Source organism: Myotis daubentonii, chromosome 2 (genome assembly GCF_963259705.1).
Source record: "Myotis daubentonii chromosome 2, mMyoDau2.1, whole genome shotgun sequence".
Taxonomy (NCBI): domain Eukaryota; kingdom Metazoa; phylum Chordata; class Mammalia; order Chiroptera; family Vespertilionidae; genus Myotis; species Myotis daubentonii.
Window position 1 is genome coordinate 102,940,921 of NC_081841.1, and position 18,733 is coordinate 102,959,653.

The 18,733-nt window shown below is 43.9% G+C and overlaps 1 protein-coding gene across 6 annotated transcripts in view; it reads left to right on the forward strand.

Moving 5' to 3' along the window:
- The first annotated feature begins 365 nt into the window (after nucleotides 1–365).
- Nucleotides 366–18,733, forward strand: part of PAN3 (poly(A) specific ribonuclease subunit PAN3) — a 161,808-nt gene continuing 143,440 nt past the window's right edge. For 4 of the 6 annotated variants that reach the window (XR_009451290.1, XM_059684046.1, XM_059684047.1 and 1 more), the window contains exon 1: nucleotides 368–1,259. Coding sequence is in view for 5 of the 6 variants with exons in the window: in XM_059684046.1 (XP_059540029.1) it covers nucleotides 833–1,259 (427 nt within the window). In the remaining variant the exon portion in view is untranslated. Of the gene's footprint in view, nucleotides 1,260–18,733 lie in introns of all 6 variants that reach the window. The other 2 variants (XM_059684050.1, XM_059684049.1) reach the window with 2 other exon arrangements.

Below are 18,733 nucleotides of genomic sequence, written 5' to 3' on the forward strand. Positions count from 1 at the left end.
ATCACCTTCAAGGGGAAAGAAAAAAAGTAGGGTGGTGAAAAAAGAGGGAGAGGAAGTATGGCAAACAGGATAAAACTATTTTCACATGGAGCAAGGGCGTGGGCTCCGTCTCCAGGTGCGGACCCGCCAAGCGCGATTTTGCAGCTGCTTTGTCCTTTCCATCAAAAAACAACATCTGGCTTTGCAATAAGAGGATATACAAAACAGTTCGTCTCGTGAGAACGTCCCCAGCCGGAGGAGCGTGCGGGAACGCCATTGCGGGCCGCCCGTCCCTCTGACGCAGGCTCGCGGACGCCCGGGGGCCGGACGCCTGGCTGGGCTTCCCCTCGCGTTCCCGCTACCCACAAGGCCCCGCGCCTCGCCGCGCATGCGCAGCGCCGACGGACGTCTCAGGAAGAGGAAAATGGAATAAACAACTCGGAGGAACCAGAGCGCGAGAGAGCGAGTGGAGGCAGAATTTAAAAATAAACCGGCACCTCCGCCCTCCCCACCTGTTCGCGGCTGCCGCTCCCCCTCCCCTAGCCTGCACCCTCGAAATCCCTGCCTGGGCCCTCGCGCCCACCCCGTCGTCCCGCACGGCCCCTTTAAGACAAGAGAACGAGAGAGTGAGTGAGAGAATCCCAACTCCCCCTCCCCTCCGCGCCCTCCTACCCCGTCCTCCCTCCCCTTTCCCCTCCCCCTCTCCCCGGGCGGCCAGGGCTCCCGCAGCGGGACAGACCCACCCGCCCGGCTTTTTTCCGGCACCGGCTGCGTCCTCCTTCCCTCCCCAGTCTATGGTGGCGGCGGCGACGGCTCCTCGGGCAGCAGCGGAAGACGAGGCTGCGGCGTTGCCATGAACAGTGGCGGCGGCCTCCCGCCCCCTTCGGCCGCCGCCTCCTCTTCCTCCTCCTCCGCGCTGGCGGCGGCGGTGGCGGTGGTGGCCCCGCCGGGGGTCGGGGGCGTCCCCGGCGGGGCGGCGGCGGGAGTAAAGCTGAAGTACTGCCGCTACTACGCGAAGGACAAGACTTGCTTCTACGGGGAGGAGTGTCAGTTCCTGCACGAGGACCCCGCCGGGGCGGCCGCGGGCCTCGGCCTCCATAGCAACAGCGTCCCCCTGGCGCTGGCGGGCGCGCCCGTGGCAGGCTTTCCGCCCGGAGCGGTTCCGGGCGGGGGGGCCGGGCCGCCCCCGGGGTCCAAGAAGCCGGACCTGGGGGCCCCGGGGGCAGGAGCCGCAGCTGGCGGCGGCGGCGGCGGAGGACTCGATGGACCGCGGCTGGCAAGTGAGTGTGGTCCGGGCCGGGAGGGTGGCGGCGGACGGAAGGCCTAGGGCCCGCGGGGCCGGGTGAGGCCGGATGAGGCCCTGCGGAGGAGCCTGGCCCGCGGGTCCTCCCCCTGCCCCCTAGGCGGTCTGAGAGGCCTAGGTTAGGCCTGCTGCTTCCTGCCTTCTTCCTGCTGTCCCTTCCCACGGCCTCGGGCGAGCCGAGGAGTGAGGGGCGGCCGGGTTCCCGGGAACGTGGGTGGGTGGACGGGGGTGTGTGGGTGCGGGCGGGGGAGAAGGGGGATCGGCTTCGGCGTGCGGTGTGTGAGAAGGGGGTGTCGTTTCCGGGGTGTGTGGAAAGGGGCAGGGTTTGCAGGCACCTGTGTTTTGCGTGCCCGCGTGGAGCGGTGTCTGCAGAGGGTTGAGGTTCCCTGGTGGGTGTGTAGGAAGTGGGGCGGGGTTAAGGCTTCCTGGAGGAGGTTGAAAGCACGGAAAAGTTTGTCTAAGGCTTATGGGAGAAAAGTTTCCCAGGCGGAAAATGCTTTCGAGGGATTGGGAGTGAATAAACAGCAGCTCTTAGTGTGTTTAGGTTTAGTTGAGAATGTAGAGTAGGAATTTCACAAGACTGGCATTTCAACATAGGTTTTGGAATAAGTTTGCTGGGTGTCAGTCAGTAGCGGGGTTATGTCTTCTACAACTTTTTATCTAGTGAACTCTCAGCAGAGCCTTGAAAGCATGTCTTGTGTAGGGAACGTGTGTGTGTGTGTGTGTGTGTGTGTGTGTGTGTGTGTGTTAGCACTTGGGTTCAGAAATTTTAGGGTTGTTACATCTTTTAAAATCATTTGTTATTCTCTATTGACTTACAACTTTTTAGTTTGTGAGTAGAATTTAGAACTATAATAAGTGTTTAAATGTAATCTATTTTACAGAATGTTGCTCTAAAGGAAAAAGTAGAACAGGTGTCAGACTTTCCTTTTCTCTTTCTGAATATATTGAGCATTTCTAAACCAAATGGGAAAGTCCTACTTTTTTTTGGCATTTCTATACAGTTTTTGGATCTTAAAATAATTTTTTTAAATAGCTGACATTTTTAAAAATGTATATATTTTATTGATTTTTTGCAGAGAGGAAAGGAGAGGGATAGAGAGTCAGAAACATCGATGAGAGAGAAACATCGATCAGCTGCCTCCTGCACACTCCCTACTGGGGATGTGCCCGCAACCAAGGTACATGCCCTTGACTGGAATCGAACCTGGGACCCTTGAGTCCGCAGACTGACGCTCTATCCACTGAGCCAAACCAGTCAGGGCAGATCTTAAAATAATTTGATAGGTAACTTGGATGTCAGAACATTTTTGTCTTTTTTTGTAAGACTGCAAATGAACCTGATGTTGTAGCACTTACTTGCTCTATAAGGATTAGTGTCTTCCCAGAGATGTGTGTGTGTGTGTGTATAAGATCTTTCCTGTCCTCCCCTCCCCTCCCCTCCCCTCCCCTCCCCTCCCCTCCCCTCCCCTCCCCTCCCCTCCCCTCCCCTCCCCTCCCCTCCCCTCCCCCCCCCTCTCTCTCTCTCTCTCTCTCTCTCTCTCTCTCTCTCTCTCTCTCTCTCGCTTTTAGAGAGGAAGGGGGGGAGATAAACATCAACGATGAGAATCATTGATGTGCTGCCTCCTGCACGCTCCCTATTGGGGATCAAGCCCACAACCAGGGCATGTGCCCTGATCAGGAATCCAACCGTGACCTTCTGGTTCTTAGGCCCAGGCTCAACCACTGTGCCTGGCCAGTCATATTTCTTTTGCTGGGATGGGCTTGACTTTAACGGAGACATATTTGGTAAGGTTGATATGCTAAGAAGATTAATTTGTAACTTAAAATGTTTTGTGAGAATTACTTTTTATTGGTGGAATTTTATCACTTTTGAGAAGAAACTTTACAATTTCAAGATAATTCTGCTGGATGTGTAAATTGTGGCTCACATTTATTTAAGAGTAATGTTTAGTAAGCAATGAACAGTAGTTTTGTCACCTACAAAAAAAGTGACTTTAAAAATGCTGGTGTTTGATTTAATCTGTGATCTTTCTAGGGTTTTCTAATACATAGAAGTAGTGGATTTGGGACATGAAAGCTAGGTGAAGATGGGAGTTGGAGAAAAATACTAGCAATGGTTCAAAGGTGTGAGAATCATTTCATATCTCAAAAAGGGGATGTAATTGCCTGGGTTATAGGGTCTTGAGAGGTCAGGCAGTTAATGCTAAGAAAGCGTTTAAAAATTAATATTTAGTCATGTAACAGTTATTTACTTAAATAGCTGAATTGTGTATTTGGATTCAGTAGGTTTGTTTTAACTTGACTGGGTAAAACCTGAGGCGGCTCTTTTTTGCTGTAGGTTTTTTTTTTGTTTTGTTTTTTAAATAATCCTCAGTAGTACCTAGGTTGTGACTTATTATGGGTTAGAAAATTGCTTCATATCAGTAAGTATTAAGTCAAGTTGCTCAGGAATCAGGGAAGAGGATTGTATTGTTGATTTAATGGCTAACTGCTTTAAATTTTTGCAATTAATTGATTGTTTTTAGTTTACTTGCTATCTTTAATATGTTATACTGTATCTTTTAAAAATATATATATTTTATTGATTTTTTACAGAGAGGAAGGGAGAGGAATAGAGAGTTAGAAACATCCATGAGAGAGAAACATCAATCAGCTGCCTCCTGCACATCTCCCACTGGGTATGTGCCTGCAACCAAGGTACATGCCCTTGACCGGAATTGAACCTGGGACCCTTGAGTCTGCAGGCCGACGCTCTATCCATTGAGCCAAACCGGTTAGGGCTGTTATACTGTATCTTAATAATTATACTGTGTGCGGCAATAGGAAGAGAGGGACCAAGGTGGCAGTTTAGGAAGATGCTGAGCTCACCTCCCATGAACATGCTGAATTTATACCTATATATGACAGTCTTTTCTGAGAGATAAGTGAGGGCCAATTGAACATCTTCTACAGCTACTGCACACCAAAGGAGAGAGGCGGGGGCAGGGAGAGAGAGAGAAATTGAGATTGAGATTGAATAGGGGATTGGGGAACTGCTAGAACTCTCTGGGATCTGAGGTAACTTTTCAGGATCAGAGAAGCCAGTGAATGCCATTGTTTACATTCTCCCTCCACTTGGATAGTGCAAACAGGAGTTCTATTCAGGTGCACTGCCCAACCTGCAAGGCAGCAGTAGTGCCTTCCTGGCCACTCCTGGAGCTACTAGCTTCACCAGCTACAACAGGGTGCTCTAGAGTGTGTATATAGGGTCATCCCACCTCGAGATTGACACAGTCGGTCAAACGACACTGCAGAGTGTGCACCAGTTGCCTCACTCAGATCAGCAGGGTACTGAAGTGTTGGGACACCAGTCTGCCTTGCCTAAACCCCATTTTAGCTGTGGATAGCCAGAACAAAAGGGAGCTACCACATGTGCATGGACACCAGACTGCCCTGCCCTGAACCTGCTTTTTCTGGCCAGGAAGCATCTCAGGCATCCCATGTGCCCACTCTTACTCCAACTGGCCTGCTAAAACCACCTGGTACAGTCTACTTTGTTATAGGACCACTTTTTTTAAGATTGGGAAAGTTATTTTATCTAATTCATAGAAACAGATACAGATAGTCAAACAAAATGAGAAGACAGAGGAATATATTCCAAATGAAGGAACAAGAAAAACACCCTAATAGCCTGGCTGGTGTGACTCAGTGGTTGAGCATTGACCTATGAACCAGGTGGTCACGGTTCGATTGCCTGTCAGGGCACATGCCCAGGTTGTGGGCTTGGTCCCCAGTACAGGGTGTGTAGGAGGCAGCCAATCAATGATTTTCTCTATCTCTCCCTCTTCCTTCCTCTCTGAAATCAGTAAAAATATCTTTAAAAAATCCTAATGAAAAAAAGATAAGTAATTTGCCTGATAAAGAATTCAAATAGCACTGGCCCATGTAGCTCAGTTGGTTCAGCATCGTCCCATGGACCAAAAGGTTGCCGGTTCGATTCCCAGTTGTGGGTTTGATCCCTGGTTGGGCTGTATATGGGAGGCAACTGATCAGTGTTTCTCTCTCACATCAGTGTCCCACCCCCCCCACCCCCGCTTCCTTTCCTCTCCCTCTCTCTAAAATGAATAAAAACATGATTTTCCTTTTAGAGAGAATGGAAGGGAGGGAGGAGGGGGCAGAGAGGGAGAGGGGGAGAGGGAGAGGAAGGAGAGGGAGAGGGAGAGGAAGGAGAGGGAGAGGGAGAGCGAGAGACCAATGTGAGAGAGACACAATGATTGTTTGCCTCAGCCAGGGATCAAGCCTGCAACCCAGGTATGTGCCCTTAACTGGGAATTGAGCCCAAGACCCTTCAGTCCACGGGCTGATCCTCTAACCATTGAGCCAAAACAACCAGGTTGAAAATATTAAAAAATTTTCAAGTAACAGTCATAAGTATGCTTACTAAAATTACGTGTAGAATAGGGGAACTCAGAACTTCAACAAAGAAGAGTTAAAAAAATTAATAAACAATCAACTGAAGAATAACTAAAATGAAAAATACACTAGAAGGAATCAATAGCAGATTGGATAATACAGAAGAACAGATTACCGCTTGGAGGATAGAATTGTGGAAATTGCCTAATCAGGACAGCAATAAGAAAAAAGAATAATTTAAGGAATATCTGTGACAACATCAAGTGCACTAACATGCATTGTAGGGAGGAGAAAATATTTGAGGAAATATGACTGAAAACTTTGCTAATCTGGGGAAGGGAGCAGACATCTAATTCCAGGAAGCACAGTTCCAAACAAGATGAACCCAAAGAGGCCCACACCAAGATATTGTAATTAAAATGACAAAAGTTAAGGATAAAGAGATAATCTTTAAGCCATAGAAGAAAACAGCATTTCATAAACAAAGGAACTCCATCCTCTCCCAAACCCCATAAGGCTAATAGCTGATTTCTCAGCAAAAACTTTATGACCAGAAGGGAGTGGTAGGAAATATTTAAAGTGCTCAAAGAAAGGAATCTACAATGGACTGTACCCAGCAAATGTTTCATTCAGACTTGAAGGAGAGATAGAGTTGCCCAGACAAAAACTAAAGGAGTTTATTTCCACTAAGTTGGCTTTACAAGAAATGTTAGAGGTTTTCTTTAATCAGAAAAGAAAAGGCCAGAAATAAGAAAATACATGAAAGAAAAATATCTCACAGGTACTTCATAGGTACTTGTGAATCAGCTACTTAAAAAAGCTAGTATGAAGATTAACTATAACTACAATAAATAGATAAACAAAACAAAAATATTTAAAATATGATATCAAAGTCAATAGTGTGGAGGGGGAAATAAAAATGTAATGCTTTTAGAATGTGTTTGAATTTAAATTCCTGTCACCTTAAAATAGGCTGCTATAGCTATAGATGGATATATAGGAACCTCATGGTAACCACAAACCAAAAACCTACAAAAAATACACAAAAAAATAAAGAGAAAGGAACCCAAACAAAACACTAAAGAAAACAAGCAAACTGAAAGGAAAGAGGAAATGAACAGAGAACTATAAAACAGCCCCAAAACAATGAACAAAATCGCAATTAGTACATACCTATCAGTAATTACTTTAAATGTAAATGGACTAAATGCCTCAGTATAAAGACTTAAGGCAACTAAATGGAGAAAAAAAAAACAAGGCCCTTCTATATGCTGCCTATAAGAGACTGATTTCAGATGGAAACACACACACATGCACAAGTAAAGGCATTAAAAAAACGGATACATAGGTCATTGGAACAGAATAGAGAACCCATATGTAAACCTTGCTTATATGGTCAATTAATCTATGACAAAGGAAGCAAGATTATAAAATGGAGAAATGACAGTCTCTTCAGTAAGTGGTGTTCAGAAAACTGGCAGAGATACATACAAAAATGAAACTGGACCACCCTCTTATACCATATACAAAAGTAACTGAAAATAGATTAAAAACTTAAATGTAAGTCCTGAAACTGTTAAACTCCTATAAGAAAATGTAGGTAGTAAACTCCTTGACACTGGTCTTCATAATATCTTTCTGGATAAATCTCCTTAAGCAAAGGAAACCAAAGCAAAAATAAACAAATGGAACTACATCAAACTTAAAAATTTCTGCACAGTGAAAGAAATCATAAACAAAACAAAGAGACAGCCCACTGAATGGGGGAATATATTCACAAGTGATATATCCAATAAGGGTTAATATCCAAAATATATGAAAACGTCATACAACTCAACATAAAAAATACAAACAATCCAATTAAAAAATGAACAGAGGCCATGAATAGATACTTCTATCAAGAAGACATATAGAAGATGCTCAACCTCTCTAATCATCAGGGACATGCAGATGAAAGCCACTGTGAGTTATCACCTTATACCTGTAAAATGGTGTAACCACCATGGAAAATAGTATGGAGGTCCTTCAAAAAGTTAAAAGTAGAACTGCCATACAACCCAGATATTCCACTTACGGGTATTTATCTGAAGAAAATGAAAATACTAATTAAAAAAGGTATTCCTGTGTTTATTGCAGCATTATTTACAGTAGCAAAGATATAGACGTAACCTAGGTATCTATCAATAGGTGAGTGGATAAAGAATAAGTTATATAGAAAGGCATATTACTGAGCAATAAAAAAGAAGGAAATCTTGCCATTTATGACAACATGGATGGACCTAGAGGGTATTATGCTAAGTGAAATAAGTTAAACAGGAAGACAAATACCATATGATTTTATTTATATGTGGAATCTAAAAAAACAAATGAACAAACAACAAAAACAGACTCGTAGAAATAGAGAACAAGCTGATGGCTGCAGAGGGGAGGTGGTGCATGAGGAATGGATGAAAAACAACAAACATACAAAAAAAGAAGAAAAAAAGACCTGCCTTTCAGTATCCCCCTCCACAAAAAAGGATATGAGGCAATTAAAATGGCACATTCTAAGAGGTATTGTTATTAGAAGAAATTTAAATGTTAGTTGCTGACCTGATCATGTAGCCTCCCTGAAACAATTTTGTTTTGCTTTTTATTTGTTTTTTGCTCTTTAAGATTGTACAGTGTTTCTTTAGCTGAGAGGTCATAAACTGATCTGTTTTGATTAGCTGGATCTGCCTGTAGAAATAGTTTGGGAATCTTTGTGTATGTATGATTTAAACATTTTTATTGAAGTATTCATATATTGGGAAAAGTTTACAAATTGTAACTTCTTGTGGTTTTCACAAGGTGAACAAATAACCAGCATTCAGATTAAAAAAAAAAAAAAGAAAGGCCCTAGCCAGTTTGGCTCAGTGGATAGAGTGTTGGCCTATGGACCAAAGGGTCTTGGGTTTGATTCTGGCCAGGGGCACGTACCTCAGTTGTGGGCTCCTCCCTGGCCTGGGTCCTGGTCAGGGTTCATGCAGGAGGCAACCAGTCGATGTGTTTCTTTCACATCAATGTTTCTCTCTGTCTCTCCCTCTCTCTTCCACTCTTCCTAAAAATCAATGGAAAAATATCCTCAGGTGAGGATTAAAAAAATAAAAAGGACATAATCAGTACCCCCATAAATCCTGCCCTTGTCCCCATCCCAGTTACTACCCTTTCCCAAAGGTAACTACTGATTTCTAACATTACATTCTAACATTATAGATCCTTTTTTTTTAACTTTAAAGGAATGGAGTCATGTAGTTGTACTCTTTTCGTGGTTTTTTTTTTTCTTCCAGCATGTTTGTGAGATTCATTTGTGTTATGTAGGAGTAGCCTCTGCAGTCTCATTCCTGTATAGTGTTATGTTATACTAGTAGCCCTGTGCGCAGATTCGTGCACTAGTAGGTCGCTGCCGCCCTCCTGTACCTCTCCCCGACCCCCACCCCCCATAGCTTGTTGCCCTGCCCTCTCTTGTAGCTCTCCACCTCCTTGCTTGCTGCCCTGCCCCCTCCTGTAGCACTCTGCAGCCCACTTATACCTCGTTGCCCCCAATAGATTTGTTTATCAAAATAAACTTAGTTTTCAGTTCTACTAATTTAGTTAGTAGTGAAGCTTTGATATAAGACATCTAAAGTGTACTTCTGGCTCTCTTACTAGCTTTGTGATCTTGGGCAAATTTTTTTTTAAAATATATATTTTATTGATTTTTTACAGAGAGGAAGGGAGAGAGATAGTTAGAAACATCGATGAGAGAGAAATATCGATCAGCCACCTCCTGCACACCTCCTACTGGAGATGTGCTTGCAACCAAGGTACATGCCCTTGACTGGAATTGAACCTGGGACTTTTCAGTTCGCAGGCTGACTCTGTATCCACTGAGCCAAACGGGTTCCGGCTCTTGGGCAAATTTTTAATCTTAAGCCCAAGTTTTTCTCATTTTAAAAAATGGATGTAAAAATAGTACCTACTTTGGTGGGATTGCATGTGACACTATCAGTGTGTATTGCCTGGTACATAGTGAGGTATCAGTCTTAGTTGCTGCTGTTATTGAATATTATTAATAATTCTATAATTGACCTTTACATCTATGTCCCTAGTCCTCCCTCCCCTCCTCATATTTGAGAGTATACAGTTGGCCCTCCTTATCTATAGGTTTCGCATCTGCAGATACAACCAACTGCAGATGGAAAATATTTTTAAAAAATGTTATGCTTTTGCTTACATGCACCGTGTAATTAGGCCTATGATGGTTGTGTCTGTAGTGAACATGTATAGACTATTTTTCTTGTCATTATTATCCAAACAATATAGTGTAACAACTATTTACATAGCATTTACATTATATTTTATGGGTAATCTAGAGGTGATTCAAAGTATACAGGAGGGTGTATGCATAGACTGTATGTATTCTATATAAGGGACATGGGTGTCCTCAGTTATTGTATTCACAAGGGTTCAGAAACAAGTCCCTTTCAATACTGAAGGATAGCTGTACTTTCAAGACCAGTAAAATAGCTATAAATTACTGAACTGTGGTTGCCTATCCAACCACAGGAAGAAAGCAGTGGATAACCTGAAGTTCATAAAATAACTTTGGAAAGTATAATGTGTATGGCAAAACTGTTTTTGTTTAAGCCAGGATTACACTTTTCTTTCCATAAACTTGTATGATCTGACAGGAAAGTGAGTACTGAATTTGCCATTAGGATAGCTTCTATAGGTTTACACATTTTTATTGGACAACTAGAGGCCCAGTGCACTTGGGGGGGGTCCCTCAGCCCGGCCTGTGCCCTCTTGCAGTCTGGGAGCCCTCGGGGTATGTCCGACTGACAGCTTAGACCCGCTCCCAGTTGGCAGTCGGACATCCTTAGCGCTGCCGTGGAGGCAGGAGAAGTCCTGCTATTGCTGCTGTGCTTGCCAGAGCCTGGCTTCTGGCTGAGCAGTGATCCCCCTGTGGTTGCACACTGATCATCAGGGGGCAGCTCCTGCGTTGAGCATCTGACCCCTGGTGGTCAGTGCGCGTCATAGCCACCAGTTGTTCTGCTGTTCGGCCTTTTATTATATAGGTTACATATAGACTTCATAATACCATTCATTTCACTAATTTAATATTGTGCATTGCAGCATGGCAAGCTTTGATCTAGGCGATGGGAATACAACATTGAATGAAATGAAACTCTGCCCTAGTGCAGTTTACCTTCTAGTAGGGTATATAAATATATGCATAAGTTAATATTAGGTCTTGATAAGTTTTATGAGAAAAACTCAGAGGTTTATGAGAAATACTCAAAGAGGGATGTACTAATATAAGTCTAGGTAAGATACAGTTAATGAGTAAAAACACTTCTTTACATAAAAGTTCATTTGAATGACCCTGTAAGAAAAATTATTGCCAAAATAAAACTTAACATCTATTTTGACCTTTTATAGATTTTTAAAAATTTAACTTTCTATTTTGAGATAATTGTAGAATCCCATGCAGTTGTAAGACATAATACAGAGAGATATTGTCGCATCACCCAGTTTCTCCCAGTGGTAACATCTTTCATAGCTATAATACAGTATTACAGTCAGCATTGATTGACATAGTAATCCACTTTTCTACTTTTCCCTAGTTTTATTTGCACTCGTGTGTACATATGTGTGACTTTAGTTCTGTGTATGCTTGTGTACCTGCCAACACAATCAAGGCATAAGATAGTTCTGTCAGTCTCAAATTGCCATTTTGTAACTTGCTTTCTCTCCCAACCACTGGTAATCAGTAATTTGCTCTCCATTTCTATAATTTTGTCATTTCAACAGTGTCCTATAAATGGAATTATATAGCATGTAACCTTTTGGGATTGGTATTTTTATTGCTGTATAATTAACATACAGTATCTTATTTCAGGTGTACATCACAGTGATTCATTATTTATATACATTACTAGAGGTCTGGTGCACAAAATTCGTGCACAGGTGTGTGTGTGTGTGTGTGTGTGTGTGTGTGTGTCCATGTGTGTGTGTCCCTCAACCCGGCCTGCACCCTCTCCAATCTGGGACCCCTCGGGGGATATCCGATGATTGGGCCTAAACTGGCAGTCAGACATCCCTCTCACAATCCAGGACTGCTGGCTCCTAACCGCTCGCTTGCCTGCCTGATTGCCCCTAACCGCTTCTGCCTGCCAGCCTGATCGCCCCCTAACTGCTCCTCTGCTGGCCTGATTGCCCCCAACTACCCTCCCCTGCCAGCCTGATCACCCCAAACTGCCCTCCCCTGCTGGCCTGATCACCCCAAACTGTCTTCCCCTGCCGGCCTGATTGTCCACAACTGCCCTCCCCTGCCGGCCTGCTTGCCCCTAGCTGCCCCCCCCACCCCCGGCCTGATCACCCCCAACTGTCCTCCTCTCCTGGACTGATTGCCCCTAACCACCTCTGCCCCGCCACCATGGCTTTGTCTGGAAGGACATCTGGGAAGGTCTCCTGGAAGGTCTTCTAGTTTAATTAGCATACTACTCTTTTATTAGTATAGATGGAAAGGTGGTTATAGTTAACAATACTATATTGTATATTTGAAAGTTTCTAAGAGAGTACATCTTAAAAGTTCTCATCATAAGAAAAAAAATTATAACTATGTGGTGTTGGACATTAACTTAACTCATTTTAGCAATCATTTTGCAATATATACACACTAGAGGCCCAGTACACAAAATTCGTGCAGTCAGGGTGGGGTCCCTCAGCTTGACCTGCACCCTCTTGCAGTATGGGAGCCCTCGGGGGATGTCTGACTGATGGCTTAGGCCCGCTCCCAGTTGGCAGTCGGACATCCTTAGCGCTGCTGTGGAGGCGGGAGAGGTTCCTGCCGCTGCCGCTGTGCTTGCCAGCCGTGAGCCTGGCTTTTGGCTGAGCAGTACTTCCCCTGTGGGAGCGCACTGACCATCAGGGGGCAGCGCCTGTGTTGAGTGTCTGCCCCCTGGTGGTTAGTGCGCATTATAACGACCAGTAGTTCTGTTCTTTGGTCGATTTGCCTATGGCCTGCGGGATTGGGCTGAAACAGGCTCTCAGACATCCCCTGAGGGGTCCTGGATTGCGAGAGGACGCAGACCAGGCTGAGAGACTCCCACTGGTGCATGATCAAGGCTGGGGAGGGACACGAGAGGTTGGCCAGCTGGGGAGAGACTGTAAGAGGACTCCAGGGTGTGTCTGGCTCATCTTGCCCAGTCCTAACCTGCTGGCCACCTTCTAATTAATTTCCTTTCAGTGTGCATGAATCTGTGCACCAGGTAACTAGTGTATTATAAAAAGACTTAATGTATACAGATAATGTGTTCAAAAAAAATTATGGCAAGCTTTCAACTTACTATGATTTAGGCTAAAAGTGGATATTCATCATTCATTGAATTAATTCACATTTATTGAGGAGTTACTCTGTGTCAGGTACTGCTTTTTAGATTCTTGGGATGCATTAGCCCCAGTAATTTTAAAGTATGTTAAAAGATGACAAGTACTACATAAAACATATAAAACCCCACATCTCTACTAGTTCTCAAGAAACAATAGGTTTAAGTGATCTGAAACTGGTAATAAATTGATTTTAGCAACAAATTTTCTCTTCTCCATTATGAAATTCCAAGTCACTTTGCTGAGAAAACAGGAATTGTTTAAGACTTTTTAAAAACATGTATTGCTGAGAGAAACCAAGATGGCGGCATAGGTAAACACTGCAAATTGCTGCCTCGCACAACCACTTCAAAAATACAACTAAAAGACAAAACGGACATCATCGAGAACCACAGGAAGGCTGGCTGAGTGGAAATTCAACTAGAAGGAAAGAGAAAAGCACACTGAGACTCAGAGGAGGTGTGGAAGTAAAGTGCAGAAGTACGGAGGCACACGTGGAAAGGGCTGGCAACTGAGGACACGGTTGTCTTTTTCAATCGAGAGGGAGTCTCAAGCTCCCGACTGCTCTGAACTCCAGTTCCGGGCAAGTCTCTGGGGACACAGACTCATACGGGGAGAAACTGGACTGTCTGGCATCAGGCAGAACTTGAGGGCGGCTTTCTCTCAGAGGTGCTTGCAGTGATTACCGGGACACTGAGACCCGGGGCCTCTTAGGGTAGGACTGAGGATCAGCCATAGCTGTTTGCTCCACCCTGTTGATTCCCTGAGACCCTGCCCCACCCAAGCTGTGTGCAGAGGCTTTTGCATATGAAAGGCCTGGCCCTTTACAATCTGAAAATTACCTAACAAACTGCAGCTGGGTCAGAGAGACCCAGAACATCCAAAAGAAGGCCCAAGGCCCCACAGCAGCTTGCATTGCTTCACAGCTGGGACTCATCTAGGCACCTCCAAATCCCAAACAAAGAAGAGGAATCTGCAGATCTCTCCATAGCTCTTGCTGGGTAGCCTCAGGCAGAGGCTAAATTAGCACCTCCTTTGAAACCCAAGAGCCCAGTGTACCCAGTGGTCAGAGTGGGACCATCCAGATTACAACTGCTCAGATCCATAAGGGACACACTCAGGGGGCAGACTCAGTGAGCACCAAAGCCCCACTGAAGCAAGGCTTTCCCCAGAAGGGTGTCTCCAGCACAGAAGTTCTCCCACTGCAGACACAGCTGATTCTCACAGCCAATTGGCCTGGAGGTCAATTCCTCCCAGTGATACCTACAACAATCAAGGCTTAACTACAACAAGACTGTGCACAAAGTCCACAAAGGGGTGCACCAAGAGTGTCCACCCCAGGTAATTGGGGAGGCTGAGCCACTGGGCCCTATAGGACACCTAGCACAGAAAGCCACTCTATCAACACAGGGAAGCAGCCAAAATGCGGAGACAAAGAAACAGGTCACAAATGACAGAAATGGAGGAAAGAAAACTACTGGATATAGAGTTCAAAACGACACTTAAAAGAGGTATTTCAAGAATTCTCTAGAAACTGCCGATAAATTTAGTGAGACCCTCAGGAAATCTAGTGAGACCTTCGAGGGTATGAAAAAAGACCAACTAGAAATTAAGCATACACTGACTGAAATAAATAATATTATACAGAGTTCCAACAGCAGACTAGAGGATTGCAAGAATCAAGTCAAAGATTTGAAATACGAAGAAGCAAAAAACACCCAAGTGGAAAAACAAAAAGAAAAAAGAATCCAAAAATATGAAGATAGTGTAAGAAGCCTCTGGGACAACTTCAAGTGTACCAACATCTGAATTATGGGGGTTCCAGAAGAAGAGAGAGAGCAAGATATTGAAAACCTAATTGAAGAAATAATGACAGAAAACTTCCCCCACCTGGTGAAAGAAATAGACTTACAAGTCCAGGAAGCACAGAGAACCCCAAACAAAAGGAGTCCAAAGAGGACCACACCAAGACACATCATAATTAAAATGCCAAGAGCAAAAGACAAAGAGAGAATCTTAAAAGCAGCAAGAGAAAAAAAAGTCAGTTATCTACAAGGGAGTACCCATATGATTGTCAGCTGATTTCTCAACAGAAACTATGCAGGCCAGAAGGGAGTGGTAAGAAATATTCAAAGTAATGAATAGCAAGAACCTACCACCAAGATTACTTTACCCAGCAAAGCTGTCATTCAGAATTGAAGGTCAGATAAAGAGCTTCACAGATAAGAAAAAGCTAAAGGAGTTCATCACCACCAAATCAGTATTATATGAAATGCTGAAAGATATCCTTTAAGAAGAGGAAGAAGAAAAAGGTAAAGATACAATTTATGAACAACAAATACACAGCTATCAACAAGTGAATCTAAAAATCAAGGGAATAAATTATCTGATGAACAGAATAACGTGAATATAATAGAATCAGAGGCATTGAAAGGGAGTAGACTGACTATTCCCCGGGGGGCAAAGGGGGGTGGGGGTGCAGGAAGAGACTGGACAAAAATCGTACACCTATGGATGAGGACAGTGGGGTGGGGGTTAAGGGCCGAGGGTGGGGTGGGAACTGAGTGGAGGGGAGCTATGGGGGGAAAAAAGAGGAAAAACTCTAATAATCTGAACAATAAAGATTTAATTAAAAAAAATAATAAGAAAAAACAAAAAAAAAACACACAAAAAAACCATGTATTCCTTTATTGGTAGCTTTTGATTATGTAGATAAAGTAATTATCTTAGCACAGACCCCAAATTAAAACTCTTTAATTAGAAGACATATTTCAGTATATATAATCATATGGACAGTTCTAAATGTTAAGTAGCTTCACTGGGAGCCCATTTATTTAATTGTTTATTGTCAGCCTTGTAGCCAGTTCATCTTGGAAGGCCTATAGTATTGTAGCACTGCTCAGAATCAGGAGCCTTGCTGCACTGCAGTCCTTTGAGATTGAGGAGACTAAGTAATAATGTATCACTTAAAATTTTTCCAAGTCAAAACAGTTTACTATATGTTCTCCAGTGTGGAACAATAGGATTTCAGCTCAGTAGTTGTTAAGCCTCAGGATATTTTTTTCTTGGTCTTGTTATAGGCATTGCTGTGGCTATCTTGGTGCAAAAGTATGGCAGCTTCCATGAAGACCAGTTTTCCAGATAGACCTTACAGTTTTTAAAACAATGTCAACTTGCCTTTTTGGAGGACAGATACTTTATGCAGATGACTTTTTCATTAATAAATGGCTCTATAAACAGAACCAACATGGCGGCATAGGTAAACGCCGGAAATTGCTGCCTCGCACAACCACTTCAAAAATACAACTAAAAGACAAAATGGACATCATGCAGAACCACAGGAAGGCTGGCTGAGTGGAAATTCTACAACTAGAAGGAAAGAGAAAAAGCGCACTGAGACTCAGAGGAGGTTCGGAAATAAAGTGCAGAGGTACAGAGGCGCACGCGGAAACGGCTGGCAGCTGAGGACGCGGCGCACCTGGAAAGGGCTGGAAAATGAGGACAAGGTTGTCTTTTTCAGTTGGGAGGGAGTCTCAAGCTCCTGACTGCTCTCAACTCCACTTCCGGGTGAGACTCTGGGGTACCAGACTCATAAGGGGAAACTGGACTGTCTGGCATCTGTTGGAACTCGAGGGTGGCTTTCTCTCAGAGGTACTCCCAGTGATTACTGGGACACTGAGAAGCCGGGCCTCTTAGGGTAGGACTCAGGAGCAGCCATAGCTGCTTGCTCCGCCTTGTTGATCTCCTGAGACCCCACCCCACCCAAGCTGTGTGTAGAGGCTTTTACATATGAAAGGCCTGGCCCTTTGCAATCTGAAAACTACAAATTGTAGCTGGGTCAGAGAAACCCAGAACTTCCAAAAGAAGGCCTAAGGCCCCACAGCAGCTTGCATTGCTTCACAGCTGGGCTCCTGCTGGGTATCCTCAGGCAGAGGCTAAATTAGCACCTCCTTAGAGATCCAAGAGCCAGTGTACGCAGTGGTCAGAGTGGGACCATCCAGATTACAACTCCTCAGATCCATGGACACACTCAGGGGGCAGACTCAGTGAGCACCAAAGCCCCACTGAAGCAAGGCTTTCCCCAGAAGGGTGTCTCCAGCACAGAAGTTCTCCCACTGCAGACACAGCTGATTCTCACAGCCAATTGGCCTGGAGGTCAATTCCTCCCAGTGATACCTACAACAATCAAGGCTTAACTACAACAAGACTGTGCACAAAGTCCACAAAGGGGTGCACCAAGAGTGTCCACCCCAGGTAATTGGGGAGGCTGAGCCACTGGGCCCTATAGGACACCTAGCACAGAAAGCCACTCTATCAACACAGGGAAGCAGCCAAAATGCGGAGACAAACAGGTCACAAATGACAGAAATGGAGGAAAGAAAATTACTGGATATAGAGTTCAAAACGACACTTAAAAGAGGTATTTCAAGAATTCTCTAGAAACTGCTGATAAATTTAGTGAGACCCTAAAGAAATCTAGTGAGACCCTCAAGGTTGTGATAAAGGACCAACTAGAAATTAAGCATACACTGACTGAAATAAATAATACTATACAGAGTTCCAACAGCAGACTAGAGGATTGCAAGAATCAAGTCAAAGATTTGAAATACGAAGAAGCAAAAAAACCCACCCAACCGGTAAAACAAAAAGAAAAAAGAATCCAAAAATATGAAGATAGTGTAAGCAGCCTCTGGGACAGCTTCAAGTGTACCAACATCCGAATTATGGGGGTGCCAGAAGAAGAGAGAGAGCAAGATATTGAAAACCTATTTGAAGAAATAATGACAGAAAACTTCCCCCACCTGGTGAAAGAAATAAACTTACAAGTCCAGGAAGCGCAGAGAACCCCAAACAAAAGGAGTCCAAAGAGGACCACACCAAGACACATCATAATTAAAATGCCAAGAGCAAAAGACAAAGAGAGAATCTTAAAAGCAGCAAGAGAAAAAAAAGTCAGTTACCTACAAGGGAGTACCCATATGATTGTCAGCTGATTTCTCAACAGAAACTATGCAGGCCAGAAGGGAGTGGTAAGAAATATTCAAAGTAATGAATAGCAAGAACCTACCACCAAGATTACTTTACCCAGCAAAGCTGTCATTCAGAATTGAAGGTCAGATAAAGAGCTTCACAGATAAGAAAAAGCTAAAGGAGTTCATCACCACCAAATCAGTATTATATGAAATGCTGAAAGATATCCTTTAAGAAGAGGAAGAAGAAAAAGGTAAAGATACAACTTATGAACAACAAGTACATATCTATCAAGTGAATATAAAAATCAAGTGAATAAAAAATCTGATGAACAGAATAAACTGTTGAATATAATAGAATCAGGGGAATATTAAGGGAGTTGACTGACAATTCTCGGGGGGAAAGGGATGTGGGGGTGCAGGAAGAGACTGGACAAAAATCGTACATCTATGGATGAGGACAGTGGGGTGGGGGTTAAGGGCCGAGGGTGGGGTGGGAACCGGGTTGAGGGGAGCTATGGGGGAAAAAAGAGGAACAACTGTAATAATCTGAACTATAAAGATTTAATTTAAAAAAAGGAAAAAAAAGAGATTTTAAAGGACCTTTCATAGAAATTGTAAGCCTTATTTAAAGTGGATTGCAAATTATTATTACACAGAGATATTGCAAAGTTTACTTAAAACAAATTCCAAA